Raw genomic sequence first — 20,736 nt, 5'->3', positions numbered from 1 at the left:
AAATCAAAAGATAAAAGTATTGCGTCTCCAAAGATTATCCATAACAATCATCATAATCAATAAGTATCAGAATAGATAAATTCAGAGTATTAGCATTATCACCACAGAGTATTTCAGAAAATACAGTTGAGATTTATCACAAGATAAATCCTACCTGCAATAATAACACGAAGTGTTTACTTGCAAAATCCTGATTCTGTAGTCCACAGCATCCCAAGCATAAAACGGCCAGATTTCTTAAAACAGGATGAATACTTATTATTCCAGGAAGAATCTAAAATGAATCAGAAATTTTCCATATGATTTCATAGATCTACTTCATTTCCCTATTGTCTATTACCTCAAAGATGTCATTTTTCACTTTTAAAGAAAAGGTAAGTATTAAATTGCTAAAACAGAACAATACAGCCAGAGTGACATTCCTGAAATAGGGTCTGATCATGATACCTCCCCTCCACCTGCTAAAAGGGACTCAATGGCTTCCCAATACTCACAGAACAAGATAAAACTCCTTAACATGATATATACTATTCCCTATTGTGTAGTTTCTTTCCCAATCTTCTTATACCAAGCTACCTCTTGCTCAGTTTGTTCAACTAGTCTGGTTTGGATTCAATGCTATCCAACAGAAATATAATAGAAGCCACAAATGGGAACCACATATGTCATGTTAAATTTTCTAGTAGCCACATTGAAGTAAAAAAAAGTGAAACTAGTTTTAATATATTTAACTCAATATAACCAAAACATTGTATCTGTAGTATTTAATCAATATAAATACTATTAACAAGATAATTTACCTTCTGTTCTTTGTACTAGTCTTTGAAACCCAACATGGTTTTTTCTTTTTTTTTTGAGACAGAGTCTCACGCTGTCACCCAGGCTGGAGTGCAGGGGCGCAATCTCAGCTCACTGCAACCTCAGCCTCCTAAGTTCAAGTGATCCTCCCACCTCAGCCTCCCAAGTAGCTGACAGCACAGGCCCGAATCACCACCCTTGGCTAATTTTTCTATTTTTTTGTAGAGATGGGGTTTCACCATGTTGCCCAGGCTGGTCTCAAACTCCTGAGCTCAAGCCATCCCACCTTGGCTTCCCAATGTACTAGGATTACAGGTGTGAGCCACCATGCCCACCCCCCAGCATGTTTTTAATCCTTACAGCATATCTCATTTTGGACTAGTTTTTAAAAGCCATGTGTGGCTGACAGCTACCATATTAAACAATCTTCTCTCCCTTTTTCATATAGTTAATGTCTACTCAAATATCAAACCAGGGTCACCTTCCATGAATAGGTCAAATCCTGCTATTGTAAGTTCACATATGGCCATATAGCTCTTCTTCATAGCAAGCACTAATAGCACAAAGTTTCACTTATTTCTTTACTTAATTGATGCTCCTCTCACTTGACCAGATCAATGTGGGCAATCTATATCTATTTTGTATACCATGTACCATCCCAGCACTTAGTATGTAATAGATGTTCAGTAAATATTTGCTCAATGAATAATTTGTATTTTCCCAATGAATAATTTATTAAATCTTTTATTTAAAACACAGTAACTTCATAAAAATATAACTTTTATCCAAATATCTTTTATATTCCTCTACTTATCTCTTTCAATCTTTAACCAGATTTTTATACATTTAAAATCATTATGACCATTCAACTTTGTGTTTATTCTTCACATAACATTGCATATCCTTTCCCACATATACACAGTCTTCGTATTTACTACTTCAATTTTGTAGGACCAGACATAAAATACCCAAGCACAAATTAAGCATCACTTTTCACTAAAGATAACTGCTTTTCTAAAAATAAAGCTAAATTCTAATGGTTGAGTACAAAACAGTATTTCTTCAGAAGCTCTAAACTATTAAAATTGGTTTTCTTTACTACATTCAGGAACTCATGACAACCCAAGGAATTAGACTTCAGATTACATTCATTGGCTATTTCTCACTAATACCAAGTAAATACAATTTTGAGAGACTTCTGTACTGGCTACATACAGAATTCGCTTTGAATGAGTAGTACTATCAAAAACAACAACAACAACAACAAAACAGTGCACTAATACTGTAGCCATTAGCCTCGTGTGGCTACTGAACACCTGAAATGTGACTAGTCCAGTTTAAGATGTGCTATAAGACTTAATATGCAAAACAGAATGTAAAACATTGCAACAGTTTTAATAGTGAGTAAATAATGAAATGATTAATATTTTGAATATATTGGATATATCCAAATAATATAGTTGGATATATTCAATATACTAAAATTATCCTCTTTTTTTTTAAGTGGCTTAAAAAAAAAAGCCACGTTTTTTAATGTGGCTACTAAAAAATGTAAAGTTACATATGGTTTGCACTATATTCCTTATCAGAAAGTAATGTTCTAGAGTCTTACAGTACTTGTGTCCCTATGGGAATTACCTACAAAGAGTTATTTTAAAAGCCCTTTAAATATAATAAATAAATTCCTTTTCCAGGGCATAAAATGTGATTGTCTCAGTCTCATTACATAGCACGATTCCAGTACTTAAATATTCCTGGTATGTTTCAGTATCTCCTCTCTTACTATTCAAAAAATGAAGATATTCTGTATCTCTTTCCAGTATAAAATCATTTTTTCAAATATTTAAAAGACTGTAACTTATATATCAGGTCCTTTACAGACATTATCTTATTTAATCCTCACAATATGAAGTAGCTGCTATATATATACATTTTATCATTTATACTTATCAGATATTTAAGGCAGTAATCTTTTCATTATTTGGATTTCTAAAGAACATATTACTAGGCCGGGCGCGGTGGCTCAAGCCTGTAATCCCAGCACTTTGGGAGGCCGAGGCGGGCGGATCACGAGGTCAGGAGATCGAGACCCTCCTGGCTAACACGGTGAAACCCCGTCTCTACTAAAAATACAAAAAATTAGCCGGGCGTGTTGGCGGGCGCCTGTAGTCCCAGCTACTCGGGAGGCTGAGGCGGGAGAATGGCGTGAACCCGGGAGGCGGAGCTTGCAGTGAGCCGAGATCGCGCCACTGCACTCCAGCCTGGGGGACAAAGAAAGACTCCGTCTCAAAAAAAAAAAAAAAAAAAAAAAAAAAAAAGAACATATTACTTACAAAATAAGAAAGGAGTGGACTAAAATAAAGCCCAAGAGGCCATCAACATACCAAAGATTCGATGATTCCATTCATGGTTGCACTTAAGCCTGTTGAAATGGACATCTGCTTCAACAGCTCATAGCATAAAATAAGACATTTCTGCAATGTTTCAGCATCATTCTAAAATGAAGACAAAATATTCAGCATTAGTAATATCTTCTCCCCATCCCTTAAATGTTTGCTTTCTCAGGGCTTTGTGTAGGGTGTATTGTCACTCTATATAGACTCTGTAGGTGATCTTAAGCTATCACATAGATAGTAAATGGTAGAGGCAGGATTTTAAAATTGACAACTTCAGCCAGGCGCAACGACTCACGCCTGTAGTCCCAGCACTTTGGGAGGGCAAGGCAGGTAGATCACTTGAGGCCAGGAATTTGGGACCAGCCTGGTCAACATGGCAAAACTTCATCTCTACTAAAAACACAAAAATTAGTGTGGTGGTGCACACCTGTGGTCTCAGCTACTTGGGAGGCCGAGGTACGAGAATGGCTTGAACACGGGAGGCAGAGGTTGCAGTGAGCTGAGATCATGCCACTGCACTCCAGCCTGGGCGACAGAGGGAGACGTTGTCTCAAAAAAAAAAAAAAAAAAAAAAGTCTAATCTTCATCATGCCTAATTATCACCTCAAAAAAAAAAAAAAACTGACAACCTCATTTATCATCTGTGAGCTAGCCCAGCTATTTTCTAAGTTTCAGATTCATATACACAACTGCTAAAAGACATCTCCTCTTGGATGTTCCACAGTCTCCTCAAACTCAACATGTCCAAAAGGGAACTCATCATTACACAAATCTCTCCTCTTCCTTGTTCTCTATCTTCATACTGTCATCACCATCTACCCAGTTGTCTAAACCAAAAGACCTAAGATACATTCCTGACTCCCTTTTCTCCCTGTTACTAATTTCTAAATACCTCTCAAGTTCATCACTACCTTCCAAATCCACTGTAATTATCTTGTTCAGACTACCATCATCTGTAAGTCTCCCAACCCTACTGTAAGTCTCCCAACTATTATGCCTGTCTAAGCTTTTACTACTCTCCAATCCGTTTCCTAAACAACAGTGATCTGATACATAGACTTACCTAACCACTTAAAATACTAGTGGTTCACTACAATCCTTAGAATACAAAATTTTTAATATTGCTTACGCAAAGTCTTACATGACCTAGCCCTTAATTTTTCCCCAGATTTCTCTCCTGCCTCTCCCCATCAATTCTCTAGTCACGTGGACCTGAAGTTTTAAAACATAACAGGCATTCTTTAACCTCTGGACCATCACAGATGTTGCTCCATCTGTCTACAACATTCCCTCCATAATTCATTGAGGAGAGACAGCACAGAGTGAGTTAAAAGCACAAGTCTAGAGCCACTTCTTGGGTTTAAATCCTGCCTCCACCATTTACTATCTGTGTGATTTTGGGCAAGTTACTTGCCCTTTGTAAAATGAAGATAATAATAGTACCAACCTCATAGGCCTATAGGAAGAAAAGAATGAATTCACATTTGTGAAGTAATTAATGCTATGACTACCACAGAAAAAGTATCCTCTACTGTTAGATTATATTGTTATTTTTATTCTAATCTCAGGATAAAACATGTCTTCGTCTGGGGAAGCCAACAATACTCTACCAGCATTAGATACCTCTCCATAAAACCTCTATACTTCCCTGACCATAGCATTTATAATGCTCTGTTGTAGCTGCATTTTAACAGATGTGTAGCCCTCGAACAGGACAAATAGACACATAAATGGTCAAAGCAAGTCAAGTTAAACAGATGATATTAACCATGATAGAATACTTTTGCTAATTTTATAATTTTGACCTAAAGTTTGTCATTTTTCAGATGATATTTTCAGTTTTTGCTTTAAATTCACTTTCCAAATTTAAAAGCCTATAATGGCCCACAGACTTTGTCAAATAAAAGAAGCCACCAGCTATCAAAATAAAATTCAGGCATACTCTCTGGGAAGGTGGGTGTTGAAGTTGGGATGTCTATGGCTAAAGAGATCGGAAACATAACTCATGAAACTCTCCTATATAAAAGAGTCTCCTATTTAGCATTCTTTTTATGAGAATAATCAGCACATCCCAAAAGTACAACAATAAATGATGTTCATTACAAAAGACAAGATCCCAAAAGAAATTAAAGTTAATATCAAATATTAATTGATACCTATCTTATGTTTACATATTTATCATTTGTTGTAAGACAGAATGGTATCAATACCATTAACAAAAAATTTCTTTCAGGAGGAAAGACATACTCCATTTAACAGACTACTTTAAAAAACTAATTTTTTAAAAAAGGAACTGCTGAAAAGCAAGCTTTAAATGTTACTAGACATGTAAGTTTAGTATTTCATTAAAAATAACAAAGCTGCTTAGCTTTTTCTAAAAACACAAAGGTAATTTAGCTTTAAAAAATGCACATTACTATAGAAATTATTTTGCTAGCAATAAAAAAGAAAGGTCATGGCTCTTCCACAAATAAGAGGAAAATGGATGTATTTTCCTTTTTTAAACCATTCAAGACAAAAAAACAGAAAACTCAGATGTGAACCACTGGAAAGCTAGCTTCCCTGGTAAGAAAGATTTCGGATTCTAGAGATTAGCATGACAAGGAAGCAAATAAAGTCCTACCTCCAATAATTAAAGTTAATTAAGGCCTTTCAAAGTCCAAAAATAGAAACAGGGAAAAACTTTTTTCATTTTAATTCATGTCACTGTTATAAAGTACTCAAAGTAAATATATTTTGGCAATTCTAGAAGTTAGAGAAAATAAGATTTAGTTGAGATTATTAATAACACCTGAGATTTAGTATGCAAAAAGTTACCTGTACCTTCTCTACGTGGACTTCTTTAATTTCAAGTTGCTCTGTCTCTTTCAAAAGGTTTATTCTGGCATCTTCTAATGCTTTTATTTCTTCTTTTAATTCTGATGCCCGATTAAAATCCTGTAAGGTGATGCAATTTTCCAAAGCTTCTTTGGCTTCGATAAGCTTAACTTTTATTTCAGCCATCTAAGGGAAGATATAAATTGTTTCAACACTGAACAAAAACTGTTAATATGAATATCTGTAGCAACTCAGGAGTATTATTTAATATCTCAACTGCCCAGAATTTAATGAGTCAGGCATATGCAAACTTGTAGTTTTCCTGACACAGAGATCTGCATATCTCTAAGACTGACATATGTGGTAACGTTTTAAATATTCTTATAGTTTAACAATTAAACAATAATTTGATTATGCGAGAAACATTTCAGAACTGCACAGCAAGAGGAAAGAATAGACTTGCCCAGCTACGTTACACTCAAGCACTTCTTTCATTTAAAAGAGATTTACCTTGAGTTCTTTCTTTCTTACATCAGCTGGATCATTATTAACACCAACAGTAACAATGGGCGCCCGAATCTCTGAGATAATTTCTGTAACCTGTAAGTTAAGATTCAGAGTACATGCTTTAATATATGTTTGATATATCAGCAAATAGTATGAAAATTCTATATAAAACTCCAAGTAGTATCCACCATATATTGAATAATAGAGCAAAAACATACAGGTAGAAATAGCACACATTCTGTTTGCTAGACAATTTTAGAAAAAAACAAAACAAAACAATACATCTACAAAATGAAATTATTTGAATGGAAGGGAAATAAGCACACAGACATTGAAAGTAAATTATCCCTCATATAATGTTTGAAAAACAGAAAAATGAATTACGGTGCTTAAGATGAGACACTATTAAATTCTCTGCCTAAAATCCTCAACCCTTCTCTTGTTCAGCTCTGTAGGAGTTAAACACAGAAAAATAGAATATCCTTTTATTCTTCCTTTGGGTAGACAATGCATAAATAATAATAGCATAAGGAAGGACTTTCAGAACCACTTGTATATTGGAATTGGCTGATCAGGAAAAGGCTGCCTCCCAAATGAAGGTATTTAAGCAGATGCTGAATAACAACTAAGTATGTTGTAGAAGGGGTGTATATATAAGGAGAGGATGGAAGAGATGACCTGTGAATTAACCTGCAACTGAAATTATATGATTTTTATGAAATAAATGATACAGATCTGTCTTTTTTGGCTATGCCAGAAAAAAATAATACTGAAATAGTATTATAGTAAGCAATTATTTCTGTATTTATCAAGCAATGCAGAACAATACCTTTATGAACAATACCTCATTGAACAATGAAAGGTAGATTTCATTGCTATTCTTATTTGCAGAGAAGTAAAAAGGCAGAATAACTTGTCCAAAGCCACAAAGCCAGAAGGTATCAGATGAGATTCTAAACCCTAGTATGTACAATTTGAGTAAGCTCTCAAAAACACTAGCACCCAGTGTCTCATGGACAAAACCATATCCCCACTTGTAAATTCCTACCAAACCTGCTCCATTTCAAACTGATTCAACAATAACACGTACACTAAGAGAAGAGGGTGATATTTTTCAAATATTCTGTGTATGTAAGAGATAGATAATGGTTTTAAGAAATTTTAAAACTCATTAAAGAGACGAATCTAAAGCAAAACAAAGACAAAACAAAAAGTTCTAAAGAGAAAATAAGACAGTATTCAATGTTATTGACCAAAACCTCTTTATCAACAATGAGGAAAATTACTTACAATTTGTGTTCTCTTATTATCATCTATAATGATGTGGAGTAGTCTTTCAACAAGAAAAGAAACCAGGGATATTGGGATTGTGGGTAAAATAAGAATCTCCTGTAAAACAGCCAGCAGTTTTTTTCTGCAGTCAAAAAGAACTAATTTAAATATCATTATGACAAAACATGTTTTATCTCTAACATTCTGCTCTAACCTACTCTGCAAACTTAATTACATTTGCCTCAGTTCTTTCACTTAGGTTTATCACTATAATAGGTACAAAAATCTGTATGTACAGACTTTAGGTCAAATATTCTCATTCCACACAAAAAAAATTTTTATAAAACACCCTATGATTTTTAATAAATCAACATGATAAAATGACAAAATACCAGAAATGATTAAACCTTTTAGAAAATGCTACTAGCCTTAATAAATCTAAACAGAAACTTTTAACCAAAAACTGCAATTTCATTGATTTACTCTGAGGAAATCAAACTAGAAATATAAATGTATGTGTATATATGGAAATGTGTAGAAGGGAAAAGAAAACTTTTTATACCACTTTAGAGAGCTAGGGTAAATATGTTTAGTTATATTGTAAAAGGACTATATTTCAATATAAGAAATTAGAAGGGCAAATTACAATGAGTGTTAACATTTAGACATACCTTCCTCCTTCTTCACTGGTATCCAAAGACTTAATAATTAGAATCAATTGTTGACCTATGAATTCTTTTGTCATCAAATTTCCAATATAGGAAAAATCACCTCTGTGTTCTTCATTAACAACTGGAATGCTCTGGATGTAACTAAAACAAGCAGAATTAATAAAGTAGAACCTGTTAAGAAACATCAAACAAGAGTTGATTCCCACCATTAGGTCAGAAAAGGGCCATTTTCAGGTCATATTAGTCTAAATACATATCTATGCCATGTAATTTGGTCTACAAACTCAATTCTATGCCACTGTCATTAACTTTTGCACAGAAACTTATTGATGAATCAAAAGAACTTGAAAATGTATTTTCAATAATGACTCAAATTTTCTATGGGAAATTTTCAAAAGGTACATATTTATGTCTAACTGATAACTAATTATTTCAATGTCACTAGCATTCCCCCAATTACAGATGGTCCCCAATTACAGGTGGTCCAACTTAAAATTTTTCAACTGTAGGATGAGTTTATCTGAGAATTAAACTCATTTGACTTATGACATAGCCCCACTGTAAGTCAAGAAGCATCTATCAAGTTCTGAATCCCTTGCCCAAAAATCCAATTAGTCATAAAGATCTAATCTTCAGCCAGGCACAGTGGCTCACACCTGTAATCCCAGCACTTTGGGAGGCCAAGGCAGGTGCATCACAAGGTCAGCAGTTCAAGACCAGCCTGGCCAAGATGGTGAAACCCCGTCTCTACTAAAAATAGAAAAAAATTAGCCAGGCATGGTGGCTACTGTAATCCCAGCTACTCAGGAGGCTAAGGCAGGAGAATTGCTTGAATCCAGGAGGTGGAGGTTGCAGTGAGCCGAGATCGCACCACTGCACTCTAGCCTGGGTGACAGAGCAAACCTCCATCTCAAAACAACAACAACAGAAAAGATCTAATCTTCATCATGCCTAATTATCATTCTTTTATTTTAAAAAATTGTAACAATAATTACGCAAGTAATCCATGAACACAATTATCTTTTTTGAAAAAAATCAGAAAAATAGAAACAATTTCACAAATTTTTATTATTCTTTCTTAGGAACCCTACTAATCTCTGTATACACCACCATTATCAGCTACCTTTTATTTTAACTTTTTATTCTTACTACAGACATCACCACCCAGACTAAAGCCCTTCATAATCCTCACCAAGAAGGCTGTATATTCAGTAGCCTCTGCTTTTTGTGTGGAATAAGAAAAGCTACTTAAAAGCAGAACTAAGAGTTTAAGCTTAGACAGCGAAGTGCCTTTAAGATGGAAGTAACATGAAAAACAATCCTGATCAAAAATGTCATTTAAAAAATGTCGCCGGACACAGTGGCTCACACCTGTAATCCCAACACTTTGGGAGGCCGAGGCGGGAGGATCACTTGACATCAGGAGTTCAAGAAGAGCCTAACCAACATGGTGAAACCCCATCTCTACTAAAAATATAAAAATCAGCTGATGTGGTGGCAGGCACCTATAATCCCAGCTACTCAGGAGGCTGAGGCAGGAGAATTGCTTGAACCTAGGAGGCAGAGGCTGCAGTAAGCCAAGATCACGCTACTGCACTCCAGCCTGGGCAACAAAGCAAGACTAAGTCTCAAAAAAAAAAAAAAAAAAAAAAAAACAAAAAGTGAACAAAAACCACATTACAGAAATTGTGGTATAATATATAATGAATGAGTATACTCTCATGTATTACAAAGTGATGACCAAGAGTAAATAAAAGCTCATAAATTTCTGGCCACGAGATTAGGACTTTTAAGACATCAGCCACCCCTTGGGTTCTAGTAGGAAATTAAGGAAAACTACACTACCGATAACTATCAAAATCAACCAATCAGTAGAGTTACTCTTTTCTGACAGGCTAAAAGAAAACCTTCATTTATACTCATCTTTGGATCTCTTCCCACTTCTCCAGCCCAGCTTTAGCAAAATGCATAGCATCTTGACTGTTTTTTTTTTTTTTTTTTAAGTAAATTCAAACAGTTGTTTAATTAATAGATTAAAAATCCTCAACTGCATAAATACAACTTAAAACTGACCCAACAATTTTAGTTACCATGAAATCCTAACCATTTGTAAAGACACTTATTATAATGAAGAGACCACTCAAGAAAGTATTTTAAAGTCCAAGAATTTACATTTAAGATGGCTTTCAACAAATTTTGTTGTCCCTTTTACTTATTCTAATTTGATAATCCTCATTTCCTCATTTGCTCTTTAAGTGAGCACCTCGGTTAACCAAAATTGTTTCACATCAGAGTTCTCAGTCATTGAATCTACTGCCTAAAATATACAATATGCCTGAAAATACATTCCTGAGATTATCAGGAAACAATTTTTCAATTTAATTTTGTTTCTGTACTCAAGTATACTAATCCCATCTAGCCATGTTGCTCCAAAAAGACAGTCATTCTATCTTTTAGGTATTCTTTCAACAATCACTAAAATAAATTTCTGAAAGTTTTCTTCTTTTTTTGTTTTTTTTTGAGACAGAGTCTTGCTCTGTCGCCCAGGCTGGAGTGCAGTGGCATGATCTCGGCTCACTGCAAGCTCCACCTCCCAGGTTCACGCTATTCTCCTACCTCAGTTTCCCGAGTAGCTGGGACTACAGGCGCCTGCCACCACACCCAGCTAATTTTTTTGTATTTTTAGTAGAAACGGGGTTTCACTATGTTGGCTAGGATGGTCTCGATCTCCTGACCTCGTGATCCACCGGCCTCGGCCTCCCAAAGTGCTGGGATTACAGGCGTGAGCCACTGCGCCCAGCCGAAAATTTTCCTCTTTAAAGGTGAAGAAAATAAGCCGATGAGGTGAAAGTTACTTATTTCAAAACTCAAAGACTGAGTAACAAAGGAAATGTTAATCCCTGACCTTTCAGAAGGGAGGAATCAAGCTTTTTACAAGTCACCTTCTGATGCTGTCCTTGAGGAAAACTCCTCCCCCTTTATGTCATTTAAATATTTAACATTTCCTCATATTTTCTTGTATTTTCACTACCTTCTACAAACATCTTTTATATTAATATATATTATTAAACTTTGCCACAAACTCATTCCTTTTGGAAACATTTCAACATGGCCCAAACAGCATTATAATGAATTCCCTAATTAAATGTCAAAGTCTGAAATAATTAACATTAAATCGCTCATTATATTCACACAGGTTCTTCATGATGTTAATATGGGCTTGAGCTATAGTTTCCTTATTGGCTCACATTTGAGATACTTATCCTAGATTTAGGATTTTTGCAGGGGAAATTTGGAGGCATGCACAGCTTTGCTGCCTAACTTTTATGTGAGATCATTTTAAACAAAAGCAGAGAACCATTATTTCATACAGATAATTCAGGTCCATAATTCCTATTATATGGAAGCTTTTTAAAAAAAAAAATACATCAGGCTGGGCGCTGTGGCTCACGCCTGTAATCCCAACACTTTGGGAGGCCAAGGCAGGCAGATCACGAGGTCAAGAGATTGAGACCATCCTGGCCAACATGGTGAAACCCCATCTCTACTAAAAATACAAAAATTAGCTGGGCATGGTGGCGCATGCCTGTAGTCCCAGCTACTCAGGAGGCTGAGGCAAGAGAATTGCTTGAACCCGGGAGGCGGAGGATGCAGTGAGCCAAGATCACATTACTGTACTCCAGCCTGGCGACAGAGCAAGACTCCGTCTCAAAAAACAAAAAGCATAAAGTTAAAGTTAAAAACCTACATACCAATATCTATCAAAATATACATATATTATCCTTTGGCTTAGCAACTTATTTCTTGGAATTAACCCCCAAAAATCCCAAAGATACCCAAACATGTAAAGGAAATTTAACATACTTTTGCTTTTATCAGTGAAAAATGGAAACATCCTAAATGTCCATCAACAGAGGAATAAATTGTTACCACCATACTATGGAATGATATGCTGTTAATACTGTAACAGTATCTTTTACATTATATATACACCAATATATAATGATCTCAGGTATCTTTTTTTGGAAAAAAAAAAAGTATATACACAGTGTTATATTTTTAAAGAAACCTGTACTCAAAAAATGTATATAAATGCAGAGAAAGAGGTTTGAATATACACCCTATATTGTTTAGTTGCTAATTCTAAGGGTTGCTAGAATATACACTTAGTTGCTAATCAATGGGATTGAGGAAGTAGGAAATAAAAGAGGGAATTCCACATTTTTATTCCTTATATCTCTGTATTTGAATTTTGACAAGAATGCATTCATATTTTTCTTGTATAATTTTAAAGTGAAATAAAGTAATCCAAATAATTTCTTAAGAGGTATAATTATGGTAATCCAAATTGTTTTTTAAAAAGGCATATTTTGAAAAAACTTTAAAACATGAAGCCAGATAGTGTTTTTAATAAATAAAACTGGCCACAAAGATCTACACTGTGAACTGGAAAACAATGGTCCATGCATCAAATCCAGCCTATTACCTGTTATATAGCTTGCAAGCTAAGAATATTTTAAATTTTTAACTGATCATTGTTTTAAATTTCTTATTTTGTTAACACATAAATATTAAAGTTCAACTATTTAGTGGCCATAAAAGTCAATAAAAGTTTTATTGAAAAACAGTTACTTACATTGTCTTTGGCTGCTTTTACAATACCATGGCAGAGTTGAGTCATTGTGACAGATGGTATGGCCCACAGGACCCTAAGATATTTATTATCTGACACTTAACAGAAAATGTGTCAACCAATTTCAGAAATAATTATCATCATTATCAACTTCATGCAGAAATGGCCATAATCATATCTTAACAGTTTTGAAGAAATGATTCTAAACATAGTGACTTGCTGTTTCAGTATACAGACCAGCACAAGATATTCAAAAAGACTCGATGTGTATAACTATCCCTGCATGTATAAAAAAAGGATTTTTAACATATTCACAATCAAACATGACTTTGAGGAAGGCGACTGGGAGGTGACACATGTAGCAACACAATCATTCTCCAAACTAAAAGAAAAAAAATTTACCTCAGTAAATAGTCTGCATATACTACAGGCTCTGGCAAAATCTGCTCTAAAAATTCTTCACCTTCATCTCCTTTTGATTTCAAATATTCACAAAGGGCACACCAATACAAAGCAATTTCAGGAGTTAATGTTTCCACTGGAATCAATTTCCTTCATTTAAAAGAGTGTAAGAGAAAGCATGATCTTTTTATCATTAAAAATTGAAGAGCACAAAAATGAGAATAATAAGATTTGCTTTAAAACCACTACACTATCCTTTCAATTAGAGTCATTAATGTATCCACATAAAAAGGAATAAAGAAACTTAGAACAAAAAAGAACCAAATAAGCAAACATATACTAGGGGTGCATGTTGCTGGATTTTCTCATGGTAGGCTAATTCAAAAATCAAAGTAAGAAACTGAAGGGGGGAAAAGCATAGTTAAAGTAGATAGTCTACGATAAAGTTATGAGTTCTTACACCAGGAGGGGAAAAAGGAAGGATAAAAAGATATTCATCAGACTAAAAGAAAACAAAAGAGAGGTAAGATTAAAGCTATTAATATAATCTTAAGCTATGGGGAGGAAAAAAACAAATTAATTGCATAAGTTAATCAGTATTACATTTCAAAGAATGAATCCTTTATGTACCTGCCATCATTGTTTTTACAGAGTCCCACCAGTTCACTGAGAGGAGTTATTGAAAACAAGGCATTGAGAACAGAGACTGCCACTTCAGAAGAATTTTCTACATCCAACCGATGAAGCAACTCTAAGATATTTCCTTCAGAGAACCGTAACCAGCCTTGAAGAAGATGCTTCTGCATAGCTTGTTTCACAGCATCTATTGAGTCATTTGAAACATAGGTGAACAAAGGCTCCCTCTAGCTTCCATCTCTTGTATTTTGTCTGTTTTAATTAACAAAGTCAGTATTTACAATATATACATATTTGAGACAGAGTCTCGCTCTGTCACCAGGCTGGAGTGCAGTGGCACGATCTTGGTTCACTGCAACCTCCACCTACCGGGTTCAAGCGATTCTCCTGCCTCAGCCTCCCGGGTAGCTGGGACTAAAGGCATGCACCACCACGCCCAGCTAATTTTTGTTTCACCATGTTGGCCAGGATGGTCTCAATCTCTTGACCTGGTGATCCGCCCGCCTCGGCCTCCCAAAGTGCTGGGATTACAGGTGTGAGCCATAGCGCCCAGCCAACTAAGCATATTAAAGGGAAAAAAAAGAAGTAGTGTGATACTGCAAAAGTCACTGTGATAGTCACTTACAAATAAAAATGGAAAAGGCTCAGCACCAAATACCATAGCCTACAAAAATATCTTTACATTCCTCCTCCCCAGGTTCAATGGGCTTCAGGTGTTAGCCCAGAATATGTAATAGCTATTATCTCACTTGTTATCTGATTTCATCTATTACAGGATTGCTATTTGCAGTAGTGAACTATACAAGCACACGTCACTGAACGAACCTTAGTCTTAGCTTTTAAGGTCATCCTAGTGATTAGTCCTCTGACAATGTTTTCAAACTCAAGTCGGTTTTCTAACTACAGCACAATAGAGCCATCTTGGCCTTCTCATGAGAGTTAAAAATTTCAAAAAATATCATTCCTATAAGCAGATTCTCTCAGGCTCCCCAACCCCTGGGCCACGGACTGGTACCAGTCTGTGGCCTGTTAGGAACCGGGCCACACAGAAGGAGGTAAGCCGTGGTCTAACGAGCATTACCACCTGAGCTCTTCCTACTGTCAGATCAGCAGATGCATTAGATTCTCTTAGGTGCAGGAACTCTATTGTGAACTGCGCACATGAGGTATCCAGGTTGCGCGCTCCTTATGAGAATCTAAGTAATGCCTGATGATTTGAGGTGGAATAGTTTCATCTGGAAACCATCCAGCCCGCCCTCTGTGGAAAAACTGTCTTCCATGAAATCGATCCTTGGTGCCAAAAATGTTGGGGAACACTACTCTAACAGAAAAAAAAAAAATAGGAAAATTATACTGGTCTGACCATTCCTAATTGTTGTTTCTGATACACAGAAAACATTCATACCAAGGTATACACATAAGGAACAGCATTTTTTTTTTTAAGGAAGAGAGAAAGGGCAAATAGATCTTTTCCTACTTCTGACATGAATTAGCTCTACAGACTTAAGTATTGTTTCCTCCATCTGTAAAATACAGAAAGGGTGAAAGAAATAAGCTCTGCTCCTTCAAAATACCAAGATCTTGGCTGGACGCGGTGGCTCACGCCTGTAATCTCAACACTTTGGGAGGCCGAAGCAGGTGGATCACTTGAGGTCAGGAGTTCGAGACCAGTCTGGCCAACATGGTGAAACCCCATCTCTACAAAAATATAAAAATTAACCAGACATAGTGATGTTCACCTGTAATCCCAGCTGCTCAGGAGGCTGAGGCAGGAGAACTGCTTGAAACTAGAAGGCAGAGGTTGCAGTGAGCCAAGATTGCACCACTGCACTCCAGTCTGGGTTATAGAGCGAGACTCTGTCTCAAAAATATATATATATCAAAATCTTTAGCCCTATGTTTTCTATATAATACATCAAGATAAATTTCACCAGGTTCATGGGACTGACAGGCTTACTTGACCTGATTTGACACTCATTTCTTAAACTTTGTTAAGTCTGACGTCAAAATCTACTAAAGTTTTGCATATACAAAGTTGTTTATCTTACCTGATCTGTCATTAAGACCTTGTTGAAGGAGCATTACTCTCTGAGCAATGGACATAGCTCTCATATGAACCTTTTCAGCTAAAACCTTAAAAATAATTTATAAAGATGGTCATTAACCTCAACACAATTTATAGATTTCATAAGAATATCACCATCTTAGAAAATTACCCAGAATCTCCAAAAGAAATTAATACCTGGTAACACACTTAATACAGTAAGATTCTACCTAAATTACCTGTGTTCTCCATAAAACCTCAATTGAAGAAATTATTACATGCCAAGTATTTTTCAAAGGCACTTTAAGAAAATGGCTTCTTGTCCTTTAAGAATATGCCAGCACAAGACATTGAACTTATTTACCTGATAAGCCAGCTTTCTGACAGCCTCTTTCACATCCTTGGTGCGCCCTACAATTTTTGGCAAAGTCTTTGCTGATGGTGCAATACATGATAACACTGCCCGTCTAACTTCTGGATTTGAATCATTTTCAATCAAAGTAGCATATGCTAAAAATAAAGCAATACATTTTAGTACTGAAGAAATTACTTATTTAACTATAGTCATAAAATAACGCACATTTTGATATTTTAAAATGCCTTTAATATGACAAAGACAGGCTGGGCACGATGGCTAATGCCTATAACCAGCACTTCGGGAGGCCAACGTAGGTGGAGAGCTTGAAGCCAAGAGTTCAAGACCAGCCTGAGCAATATAGCAAGACCCCTCTCTCTACAAAATAATTTTAAAATAAAAAATTAGCTAGGCATGGTAGTGGCGCTTCCAGTTACTTAGGAGGCTAAGGTGGAAGGATCACTTAAGCCCAGGAGTTTGAGGCCACACCTCTGCAATCCAGCCTGAGTGAGAACCCTTCTGTAATAGAAAGTAATGTCATTTTTTAGTCTTACACATTTTAGTTGAACTTTTTTTTCCCACCAACTTCCTTCTTTTTCTTTATTTTGGAGACAAGGTCTCACTATGTTGCCAAGTTGGAGCCAAAGTGCTGAGATTACAGGCCTGAGTCACTGCTGCGCAGGCCACCAACTTCTCTTCTAAAGACACAAGGGGGAATTAGTCAACGGACTGGCTCTAAGACCAAAAGTGAAAACAAATAGCCCTAAAAGTCATGGGAAATTCATCATTAAGATTATGTCTGTGCTACTCCTCAATATTTAAGAGAAAGCTTAATATAGCAGACAGTTTATTTTAAACTGATACGGCTTTATAATGGCCCATTATTTTGGTTTTTTAAGGAGACCTAAAAGGAAATATTTTTTGGTTTTATTCATTGAAACAAACCCATTTCTTATATTTAAATATATTTATCTGTACTTCTCACATCTTTCCCACCTCAATTATTAAGTACGGGTTGACTATCAAATACCTATGTTTTACACAATATTATTATGGGTATCTTTTAACACCAGAAAAAATACCAACTACTATAGTGATAAATATACCAGTGATTTAAAATTGGTAACAGGGACAAAGAGGACAGAAGAGTGCCTAAAACATACCTAAGCATATATGGAAAAATGAAATACAACTATCTTTATGACCGCAGAGGTAAGAAAAAATTCCTTAAAAAAGAGATGAAAAAATACGAATCATAATGGCAGAGGTTTATATTTTTGACAAAAAAATTTCTGTTCAAAAAAAGATACCCCAAAGGGAGTGAAACAATGATACCCCAATGAGCCACCTACAATAAGAAGAGATCTACCATTCATATAACCCAAGGATTTCTTTTCAAAATATATAAAGAACGCAAATGAATTTTTTAAAATAGTGTTTTAAATTAAAAACCCAATGAAAAAATGGGCAAAACACAGTAACAGGTATTATATAGAAATATAATTGGCTGCTAAATATATACACATAGTATGATTTACACAAAACGACAGGAAAACATTAAGATAGACATGTGATTTATGTAAAAATTTTTTTTTTAATTTAAGTAAGAGACTGATTAACCTAAAACTGAGGATAATAGTTACTTCTGAGGGACAGGGATGCAACTGGGATAGGATGCAAGTACTGACTTTTTTTTTTTTAAGCTGGGTGCTTGCTACTTAGGTTTTTTTTTTTAATCTGAACCATATATTAATTACCTATACTCTTCAAATGTATAGACCATAATAAAAAATTTCAAATACTGAAAATTTAACAAAATCAACAAATCTGAAAAAAGATTTAGGAAACTACACACACCATTAACCACTGGGCATTCATCATCCTTGGGATCCTGAAGTCGTGAAAGCGCCAGAACTGCCTGTATTCTCACATTTGGAATCTTATCTTTCAATCTAATAAGCATGGCTTTATTAATTTTATCAAACACATCATCATCAATCTGAGCATTTTCTGGCATACTTCCCAAAAGCTTGTTTATGAGCTGGCACACTCTAAATCTCACTGCATTGCTGTTTGCTTCATGAGACTAGAACAGAAACAAATCAAAATTTATTCATAGTCACATACCACTCCCAAATAATTAATATTATCTGAACTCTATACATTTGGAATGCAAGAAGTTACAACAACAATTCATTTCCTGAAGAGAACCTACAATGCTACCTTGGTGCATATGTATAGCAAATATATATTTTTACAGTCTCAAAATAAACAGTCTGAAAGAAGTCTTTGCTAAGTTATATAGTCCTCTTTGTAGAGGCTTCTAAAATACAGAATTCATTTAAAATAAACATAGGAGAACTGGCTTAAAGAGGTCATTAAAAATTTAATGCTGGAGTTAAAGTCCACTTTTTAATCATAATGGTAATTCTAATATTTCCTATAAAAGGTAGACTCATTCAGTTTTTTTCAATCACTAGATATTTCATTGTCAAAAACACACAAACTCCCACAACTCTTTTGAAAGTAGCAAAATTTTCTAAAATCCCTCCCCAAAGCTATAATTTTCATAGTACCTTTAAGAGAAAAGTAAACAAATAATTTAAAAGGCCACCATCTTCCTCTTCCTCATCAACTTCCATATCTGATTGGTGAAATGAGGTAACAAACTTTGCTGCAAATTCTATTACCCTCTCCACAGCTGGTTCACGTTTATAGACCACCATAACATATTTAAGGTAATGAATGAACTCCTCATGAAAAACTGTTTTATCATCCATCTGAAAGACAAAAGAAACCCTTCATAAACTGCACCGATAAAAATCCTTTATTCCCAACATCTCCCTAAGATTGATGAAAGCACTAGCCATAATAATGTAGACAAAATTAAAATCTTTATTTAGTAAACTCTTAATTATCCAAACCAGCAAAAGGGCAATCAACTTGCATGAATTTCTCTCCAGGCTATAATGGGAGTACACAAGCTTGACTTTTGACAGTGAAAAGATTCCTCTGATATATTTTTTCAGTATCTTTGAATTCTCAATAAGCCTTTAGTACCACTACGTTACAAATACGCTTCTTCAACAACCCAAAATCAATACTGGCTTTTATATTTCTCATATTCAGGCCTTCCTATCACTAGCAGTTTCTTTATGAGATAACTTGCACGTCCTATCTCATATCCTCAAAGCCCTGTGATGTTTACTTACAATTTTTCTTAGACCTCAAGATAACTCATTTTCCCCAAATTAATTGTTCTATTCTTCTCAAGGTTCCACTCAAAATAAACAAATAGTATGTACATAAATAAGAATGGCCAGGCCCTAACGAATAATTTGGTATTTGGTGATTGGATTCAAACCGTGGGACGAGGGTAGAATCATTTGACGGTCGGCAGGGAGCGATGACCCCAGAGGCAACGACCACTGAACCCCCGCAAGCAGGAACCACTCTGCGGTTCAATATTTGATGTCTGATCGCCCCGGTGTTCGTAAATGTTTCTCTCCGCGTTCACGATCAGACTAAGGAATAACGGTCCACGCCGCCCAGAGGCTGGGGGTGTCGGCTCAGAAAAGCCAAGGCGGGGCCTGTGTGAACGACGCCCAGGCTTTGGAGTCTTTCTGGCCTGGGCCCAGGCGACATCGGGTAAGTCCCTGGCTTCTCCGAATCTCAGGTCCCTATGAAGTGAGTCGCGAAGCTGAACAAGGCTGGAGTCACGGTGCGCAGAGCCCGAGGGCCCCTGAGGGAGGGTGGGCCGGGGCGGGCGAGAGGCGGCGGCCGGGGCCGGGCGCGCTTACCGTGCGGTAGGTGCGGCTCAGCGCCACCACCAGCTTCGCCTGGTTCTGGTGCGGCTGCTGCGCCAGCCGAAAGGCCTCCTTAATCGACAGCAGCCTCCTTTCCGCTCCCATGGCTCTGGAACCCTGCCGGGACGAGTCCTGCTCGCGCTCGGCTACAACCTGCCCGCCCGCCAACCCAGAGGCAGAGCTCTCCGCGGAGTCTCCTCTGACAGCCCCCGGGAGTATTTACCGCCCGAACGTTCAAATAATTCCCGCGAGAGGGGGAAATCCCGCGAGACTGCCGCAAGAGCTTTGGGAGGAGAGAGCGGGAAGCGATGGGTCCACCCACCTCACACCCCGCGCTTTGGGCGCATGCGTCTAGGTTCAACCTTGACCAATCGTTTTGACGGAGGGAAGTGGCGTTTC

The 20,736-nt window shown here is 36.4% G+C and overlaps 1 protein-coding gene across 7 annotated transcripts in view; it reads right to left on the bottom strand.

Moving 5' to 3' along the window:
• The window catches only part of NCAPG (non-SMC condensin I complex subunit G), a 32,828-nt gene extending 12,147 nt beyond the window's left edge, over window positions 1-20,681 (bottom strand). For 2 of the 7 annotated variants that reach the window (XM_055246405.2, XM_063619433.1), the window contains exons 1-13: window positions 20,332-20,681; window positions 19,108-19,311; window positions 18,389-18,617; window positions 16,541-16,686; window positions 16,181-16,265; window positions 14,127-14,319; window positions 13,497-13,646; window positions 8,462-8,602; window positions 7,809-7,932; window positions 6,522-6,611; window positions 6,018-6,197; window positions 3,183-3,293; window positions 155-274 (exon numbers count right to left, since the gene is read on the bottom strand). In XM_055246405.2, coding sequence (XP_055102380.1) covers window positions 155-274; window positions 3,183-3,293; window positions 6,018-6,197; window positions 6,522-6,611; window positions 7,809-7,932; window positions 8,462-8,602; window positions 13,497-13,646; window positions 14,127-14,319; window positions 16,181-16,265; window positions 16,541-16,686; window positions 18,389-18,617; window positions 19,108-19,311; window positions 20,332-20,442 — 1,884 coding nt within the window. In that variant the 5' untranslated portion in view covers window positions 20,443-20,681. Of the gene's footprint in view, window positions 1-154; window positions 275-3,182; window positions 3,294-6,017; window positions 6,198-6,521; window positions 6,612-7,808; window positions 7,933-8,461; window positions 8,633-13,496; window positions 13,647-14,126; window positions 14,320-16,180; window positions 16,266-16,540; window positions 16,687-18,388; window positions 18,618-19,107; window positions 19,312-19,895 lie in introns of all 7 variants that reach the window. The other 5 variants (XM_063619432.1, XM_063619434.1, XM_063619435.1 and 2 more) reach the window with 5 other exon arrangements.
• Window positions 20,682-20,736: the final 55 nt, after the last annotated feature.

This window comes from Symphalangus syndactylus, chromosome 16, assembly GCF_028878055.3.
Source record: "Symphalangus syndactylus isolate Jambi chromosome 16, NHGRI_mSymSyn1-v2.1_pri, whole genome shotgun sequence".
Classification (NCBI taxonomy): domain Eukaryota; kingdom Metazoa; phylum Chordata; class Mammalia; order Primates; family Hylobatidae; genus Symphalangus; species Symphalangus syndactylus.
Note: the sequence above shows the minus strand (reverse complement) of the source record. Positions and strands in the feature narration are given on the sequence as shown.